This window comes from Dipodomys merriami, unplaced genomic scaffold (assembly GCF_024711535.1).
Source record: "Dipodomys merriami isolate MVZ:Mamm:240054 unplaced genomic scaffold, mDipMer1.0.p SCAF_12, whole genome shotgun sequence".
Lineage (NCBI taxonomy): Eukaryota > Metazoa > Chordata > Mammalia > Rodentia > Heteromyidae > Dipodomys > Dipodomys merriami.
In genome coordinates this window covers 1,689,048-1,696,759 of record NW_027202493.1, presented here as the reverse complement: position 1 = coordinate 1,696,759, position 7,712 = coordinate 1,689,048, and the positions used below count along the sequence as shown (strand labels likewise).

At 46.0% G+C, this 7,712-nt stretch overlaps 1 protein-coding gene across 1 annotated transcript in view; it reads right to left on the bottom strand.

The window, feature by feature from the left end:
- Window positions 1-7,712, bottom strand: part of Plat (plasminogen activator, tissue type) — a 31,507-nt gene that overhangs the window by 2,271 nt on the left and 21,524 nt on the right. The window contains exons 8-13 of the mRNA XM_070016081.1: window positions 6,470-6,644; window positions 5,830-5,915; window positions 3,734-3,929; window positions 3,510-3,646; window positions 3,229-3,369; window positions 1,539-1,705 (exon numbers count right to left, since the gene is read on the bottom strand). Of these exons, the coding sequence (XP_069872182.1) occupies window positions 1,539-1,705; window positions 3,229-3,369; window positions 3,510-3,646; window positions 3,734-3,929; window positions 5,830-5,915; window positions 6,470-6,644 (902 nt within the window). The remainder of the gene's footprint in view (window positions 1-1,538; window positions 1,706-3,228; window positions 3,370-3,509; window positions 3,647-3,733; window positions 3,930-5,829; window positions 5,916-6,469; window positions 6,645-7,712) is intronic.

Below are 7,712 nucleotides of genomic sequence, written 5' to 3'. Positions count from 1 at the left end.
GTTTGAAGCTGTCCTGGGCAGAAATATTAGATTTCATCTTAATAAATAAGTTGGGCATGCTGGTAGGTGCTTGTGATCCCTACTATGCCGGAGGCATTGATGAGAGGATTTTGGTCTGAGGCAAAAGTACATGATCCTAAAATGAAAACATAAAAGGCTGGAGGTGTGGCTTGAGTAGTAGAGCACCGGCCTAGCAAGTGGAAAACCCTGAATTAAAACCCCAAGACTGCCCATAAAAACCCATCCTAGTTTTAACTTTACCACTAGCTATGGGGCCTCAGGTGCTTTGTTTTCCTTATATTATCTATCTCCTGAGGTTGTTATGGAAATCAAGTGGGAAGATGTATGAAAAGCTTGTAAACTCTTGGTAATTTTTAGCTATTATTGTGTTGAATCAAAATAATTTTTTGTTTTTAACTTTAAGCACTTGGGTGAAACAAGGTTTTGTTTTGTGTGCTAGCTTGTCTCGACTGTGACTAAGTGGTACAGTTGAGGTTTCTAGAAAGAACACATATGAAAAGAGATCAAATAATGCTAAAGAACCAAGGAAAAAATGTGGATATGAGTACTTTACTCGGCAAGACCATCAAGCCATCCGTTAACCAGAGCCTGACGGGCCTCTTGGCGTTCTCAACAGCCCCAATCCCTGACAGGAGAGTCTAGCACCGAGATGTCAGAGCAAAAGCAATTCCTGGCCTACAGTTAGTTCTTAATGTCATCTGGTTGGTTCGTCCTTCATGCTCCAAGGTCATATTAATCATAAAATAGTACTCACTCTAAACAGGATACACTCACAGAGAACCTACATTGTTCTGCTTCCCAGGATGTTAGGATGAACATCTGCTTTGTGTGTGTATGCCAGTGTTAAGGCTTGAGCTAAGGGTCTGGGCACTGTCCCTTAGCTCTTTTGCTTCAGGATGGTACTCTACCACTTGAATCACAACTCCATTTCTGTCTTTTTGGTGGTTAATTGGAAATAAGGGTCTCACAGGCTTTCCTGCCCAGTCTGGCAGATCTCAGCCACCTAAGTAGCTAGGATTACAGGTGTGAGCCCACAGGTGCCTGGCAGGTTTTCGTCTCTGCCACAACCTGCTACTAAATTTCTTTTTCTAGATAGTGAGCCACCAGTACCTGCTTGCTTGAACACCAGCTTTTAAAACTCATTTCTCACAGTGTGCCCATATCCTGTTCCCCCATGAGTTCTACAAAGCAAACTCCCAATTCTCTAACACCTACAGAAGTCAAGAACTTCTTACTTTGTTCTTCCTATCATCTCAATAACTACTGTATCGCCTGGGTTTGCAGGAAATCCTGTTGCAGGTGGAGTTTCCTGTACAGACAGTAGGGAAATTTCCTGCAGTTCAAATATCTTGTTTAGGTAGTTTTTCTCCAACTGGTTTCTTTTCTGAGGCAGCATCTAGAATCCCCAGGGCCTCAACTAAGATGAAACCACTCCATTCTGGCTTTAATGCTTTTCCTTGGTTCAGAACCTGTTGACCAGTGAACATTCATACCCCCAGGAAGAGGCCTGTGTGTACCTGGCAGGCATCGTGCAGCACTGCCTGATTTCCTCCACTTCGAGTGTCTCCCGCACACAACATGTTTCCTGTGACAGTTCTATTGAACAAATGCTGTGATGTACAGCGGCTGGATGGGTACAGTCTGACATGAGCTTCCTTCAGACGCTCAGAGTAGAAAGGAGAAGCTGAAAGAGAGGAGAACATGTCTGGTTATTTTAGGGAAAGTTATCTGTCCATGTTTTGGAAAGAGAAGGCAAATATTCCAATAACAGCTTACATTTATCAAATATTTACACTTATTAGGTTGACTTCTGTGACACTGCCAATATTTTGTTTTGACGTAAAAAAATCAGCAATTTTTTTTTTTTTTTGCGGGGGTCATGGGGCTTGAACTCTGGGCCTGGGCACTGTCCCTCAGCTCTTCAGCTCAAGGCCAGCGCTCTACCACTTGAGCCACAGTGCCACTTCCAGTTTTCTGGTGGCTTATTGGAGATATAACAGTCTCACGGACTTTCCTGCCCAGGCTGGCTTTGAACTACGATCCTCAGATCTCAGCTTCCTGAATAGCTAGGATTATAGGCATGAGCCGCTGGCGCCAAGCAAAATCAGCAATTTTCTAAAGTTCACCCCAGGATTTTTCAATAACAGCACTAATTGAAAGTTTGTGCCAGATAGTTCTTAGTTGTATGCAACAAATGTCTAACAGCCCTGGCCCTTGCTCACTAACTGCCAGTGTCAATTTTTCAGCCAGAGAGGTACCATCCCATGTTCAAGACATTGCCAAATGTTTCCTGGGCAAAATCACTCCATTCACTAGTTTAGTGAAATATCCCATTTAATTGGGGGATCTAGTTCCAGCTTAAATTTTGCAGTGAGTAATCTGAGACTTAGAACTGTTTCAAATAAAAAGATCCATGTCCAAGCAGGCACAGTGGCTCACAATCTTAGTCTTAGCTACTCAGGAGGCTGAGGAAGGAAGATCAACTTTGAGGCTAGCCTAGGGAACATTGTGAGATCCCTTCAAAAAGAAGAGAAAAAATATATATATATACATAATTTTTTTAAAACCTCCATATCTTGTGCTATAGTTTGCGTGTTGAATGTTTCCTAAGAGCTATGCTGAAGATGTGATTTTTGGCCACTGGTGTTTGGGGGAGGTAACAGATCCTTTGTAGATGGAACCATGTGGGAAGGGAGGTCATTGGAGGTGTGCCTTAGAGAGGAAACTAGGATCCTAGCTCTTCCTTTTCCTATCTCTGTTTTGGGGTCACCATGAAGTGAGTAACTGTCTCTGGTATAGTGATGGTGTACAGAAACATGCCACAGGTCCAGAAACAATATGCTGACCACAGGGTGAAACTGGATGACAAAACCCAGCTTTCTTTGTAAGTTGGTTTATGTCAGGCATTTGTTAACATTATAGAAAAAAGTAGCCCCCAAGGGCTCACTCCTAAGGCAGATGCAGGACTGAGATTTGAATTCAGTTCAAAAACTCCAGTCTGCGAGAATGCACAGCCCTCATCTCTGATTTTCCCTGGACCCAGGCTCTTAGCACTGCCCTGCCCAGCCAGGCAAGAGGATGAAAGCTGGGCTCTACTGAGGAGAGGTGGGTGCTCAGCGTGGGCACCTTTTTCCTCCAGCTGCTCAGCTGCCACAGCCCCTGCTGTCCTGCACTCAACAGGATGTGACCAAACTTCTTTCCACTTACACTCCTCGTGCTTGCCATAGCCAGACAGCTCACATTCTGTCCAGTCGGGCAGCTGTAGGTTGGGGTCCGGGAGACAGATGGGGCGGACGGAGCTGCTCTCCTGGGCACACTGCCCGGAACTGGACTTCAGCTGCAGTAGCGCTGTGAGGGAGAAGAGGAGACAGTACGAGCCATATGAAAGGAAGCAGAGGCAACAAGCTTGGAAGGAGGGCTGTGTGTAGACAAGAGTGCACATGTGTGCTCTAGAGCATGAACTAAAACAGGGACTAATGACTTCTTACCAATGTCATTGTCATAAGTGTCATCATCAAACTTTTTATGGACAATGTATTTTTCTACTGCAAAGTTCTGCTCTTCCTCTCCAGGCACCAGCCGATATGTTCTGCCCAAGACCACTGTAAGGTGCTCATAAGGAAACCTAAGGGCAGAGGAGAAGCTTTTCAGTGCTTTTCGTTATGATTTACTCTAATGGGATAAGGGAACTCATCTAGTTTCAAGCCTCTACCTCTCCAGAAAGCAGTGGGCAGCAGACAGGACCCAGCAGGAGTTGATCAGCACACCCCCACACAGGAACCGCTCTCCTGGGGACCTCTTGTTCTTGACAAAGATAGCAGCCTGCCATGGGTGTGAGGAAATGTCAGTGAAAAGCCCTCCTGCAATGCGGAACTGAGGCTGCTTGTACTGTCTCAGGCCGCAGGTGGCTGCAAAGGAAAGGAAAATGGAGAAGGGAACTCAGACTTGCACTGCTGAGTTTGTTTCTCCTGCAAACCCAAGTTTTGACAGGTCATTGTCTTTCCTCAGGTTGGTACAGAGCAATAGAACAGCCTCCAATGGTCTCAAAACCACAGCTTGCATGAGAACATTGAGCACTGAAGGCTATGTTAAATAAGGTATGTTAGTGCATACCTTATCTTTATCCCCCACTAAATTGCAGAGAGATGAAGACATTTTGTTCAAGGTCACTGTGGCAAATGGATTAGAACCCAGGTCTATTTGATTCACAATCTAGGGATCTTTTTGTTGTGCTTCATCCCTTCTAATTTTCCTGCCCCCATTTTTCCTGGCCTAAGAAATAATGAAATAAAGCTGGGCACGGGCTCATACCTGTAACCCTAGCTACTCAGGAGGTTGAGATCTGATGATTGTGGTTCAAAGACAGCTTAGGCAAGAAAGTTTAATACTCATCTCTAATTAACCACCACAAAGCAGGAAGTAGAGCTGTAGCTCAAGTGGTAAGAGAACTAACTTTGAGCAAAAAAGCTAAGGGCAGTGCCCAGGCTCTTGAGTTCAAGCCCTGTGATGGCACAGAAAGAAAAGGAAAGGACAAGCAGGAAGGAAAGGAAGGAAGAAAGGAAAGAAGGAAGGAAGGAAGGAAGGAAGGAAGGGAAGGAGGGAGGGAGGGAGGGAGGGAGGGAGGGAGGGAGGGAGGGAAGAAAGAAAGGGAGGGAAGAAAGAAAGGAGGGAGGAAGGGAAGAAGGGAGGGAGGGAGGGAAGAGTCTTTCAGTTTCTCTTCCAACTACTGAGCCTCAACTGACCTTTAGGACCAGGTGAAACCCCACTTACAAGGCTTTCCTTAGTTCCCTATCCTAAACTGTCTCTAGACCCATGGTACATGACCGTGGTTGGGAGTCTTACTTTCCAGTTAGATTCTATTCCTTGAGGAACATTCTGGCTTATCTGTGTGTTCATAGGAATTAAGTGATAATCTATTCTCAGGTAATTTCCAAATTAAACTTTGACTTTCTGAGAACACATGCCAACTCAAATTTTCCCTTAGTTTCCTATCCCGTATTTTTAACCCAGTTCCTCTGTGTTAAATGGATGCCAGGGGGAATGTGGAAGAGTTTACAGAAGTACAAGCCTTAGTGTCAGAGGCCCAGCTTCACCCCTCAGAGCCCAGAGCCTGGCAGGAACATGAGAGCTGATGAATGGAAGCAGGAAGCCTCCCCTCACCACGATATATTGTGTTACTGGGAAAATGCAGCAAAGGCACTTTGTTGTCCAAGGAACCATATATGAGAGATCTCTTCCACCTCCTCCCCCACCTCCTCCTCCTCCTGTTGCCGTGACTACACTGGCATCAAGACAGGGCATTTGAGAGTCCACTGAGTATAACAGAAACTGCTTCACTGTTGTCTATCTTTGTGTGTGTGTGTGTGTGTGTGTGTGTGTGTGTGTGTGTCTGTGTGTCTGTGTGTCTGTGTGTCTGTGTGCTGTTTCTGGGGCTTGAACTCTGGGCCTGGGTGCTGTCCCTAAGCTTTTATACTGAAGACTAGTGCTTTACTACTTGAGCCACAGCTCCACTTCCAGCTTTTTGTGGCTAATTGGAGATAAGAGTCTCACGGACCTTCCTGTCATGGCTGCCTTCAAACCACAATCCTTGGATCTCAGCCTCCTGAGCCACTGGCACCCAGCTTTGTCTTTCTTTTTGACTCTCCTCATCAGCTCCACACAGCTGACCAAGAGTGCCAACTTGCCCTATTGCTTCTGTCACAGAATGTAATCCCCCTCCCCACCAAGGCCTAGCCTCCTTGGGTACCTGGTAGTGACAGTTGGAAGCAGATAGTATGACAACACAGAAGGGCAGGGGCCAGCACTCACAGCACTGGGGCAGGTCGCAGTATTCCCATGTCAGCTTCCGATCCTTCAGCACATGGCACCAGGGCTTCACATCTCCATCTGGATTCCTATATATAAAGTTTGAAGTTTTCTGTCACAATGCCAATCACAGTACATGCCATGGAGGAAGTGAAAAGGGGTTGGGTTAAACCTACAGTAGTGTCATTGAGCTGGGAGGGAGAGAGGAAGGGAAAGAAGGAGGGATGGAGAGAAACTCAGCTTGACTCTAGCAAGTTCCCCACATGGGGAAGTAGACTTCCCTTTATATCTGTTTTTTCTATTAGTAACTCAGTAATCCCTCAGGAATGCTGAGAGGAACTGGGGCTGTTCTGTGAAGAACTTTCTGCATGCATCCTAATAGAATGTTGTGTGTGAACAGAATAGAAAAAGATGAATTAGTTGTAGGGCACATGTCTCAAATTTGAGATTTTGGTTCCCCAGCAGGTGTACTTTGCTTCTCAAGACTATTGTAGCAAGTGAATAGATTGGACTAGATAACACCCATGGTTCCTTCCCATGTGTGAGACTGATCATGTAACATTCAACATTCAGTCTTCTCCCCTTCCATACCCAGCTTTTCTCTCTGCCAAGCCCTGACTCCCTCAGACCCTGGGCTACATACCGGCAGTAGTTATGTTTGCCCAGATCCAGGGCCTGTGAGTTGCTCTTCCATGCTGTGTAACTCCTGCCTATCAAGATCATGGAATTCCATGGGAGGCAAGAGGCCCCAGACGTGGTACGGCTGTGGGTGCCACGGTAGGTTAACCCTTTTCCAGTGTAACAGTGCTCACTTACTTCTGGAACAAAAAAGCAAAGCCAATTATGTGGCAAAGTGGGCAAAGTAGAAGAAATAGATCTGCTGGTGAGGGAAGTGGAAGTCAGTTGAACATGAAGGGGATGTGTTGCTTGCAGGGTCCCCCTTTTTTTCTTTCTTCATACATGGAGAGAGTAGGTGGATTTTGTTATACTTTAGATTAGAAATGTCCCCCAGAGCCCATGTGTCAGAGGCTGGGTTCCATCTGTGCACTGCTAGGGGGTGGCAGAAGCTTTAAGAGGTAGAAACTTTTGAGTCATAGGTCATAGGTCATGGAGGTGTGGCCCTGGGGGTCAGGGAAGCCATCTGTGCATAGTTGGGGGTGGTAGAAGCTTTAAGAGGTAGAAACTTTTGAGTCAGAGGTCATAGGTCATGGAGGTGTGGCTCTGAGGGGTCAGGGAAGCTCTGGCCTCTTCCCTTCTCTGTCTTTTACTTCCTGGTAATGAGGTGGCCAGTTAATTCCCTGCCACTCTTTCACTATGACATGCCACCACAGGCCCAAAGCAATGGGGCCAAGTGATCCTGGATTGAAACTCCTAAGACTGTGGGCCAAAATAAATCCTTGGGAACAGTTGCTTATCTCAGATGTGATGCAAGGCTGACTAATAGATTTCATCTCCGGTGCCAGCTTCTACTAGCTATGGCAGCCTGACTGCTTTGTGAACAGCTCCCAGATATCTTCAGGTTCCACAGGAATAGATTCCATGTAACACTGGTAGTGATGGTTTGTGAAGCTGCTTTGAAAGCAATTAGGGGTTTCCTGTGGTGTGCCACCTACCTCCCCTTCTTTTCTCCCCACATGAAGCTGAAAAAGTCCACCTCTGCTGAAATGACATAGGAGGGATCTGGAGGATGAGATCTGTTACTCTTCATTTAGACTAGGTCTAGAGATGTGGAGAACCCATTAGAATTATTATGTCTGTCCTCACAGGTATATCAGCATTACCCAGAGACCTGCAGAGGAGTGTGTGAGTGAGTGAGTGTGTGAGTGTGTGTGTGTGTGTGTGTGTGTGTGTGTGTGTGTGTGTGTGTGTGTGTGTGTGTGTGTGTG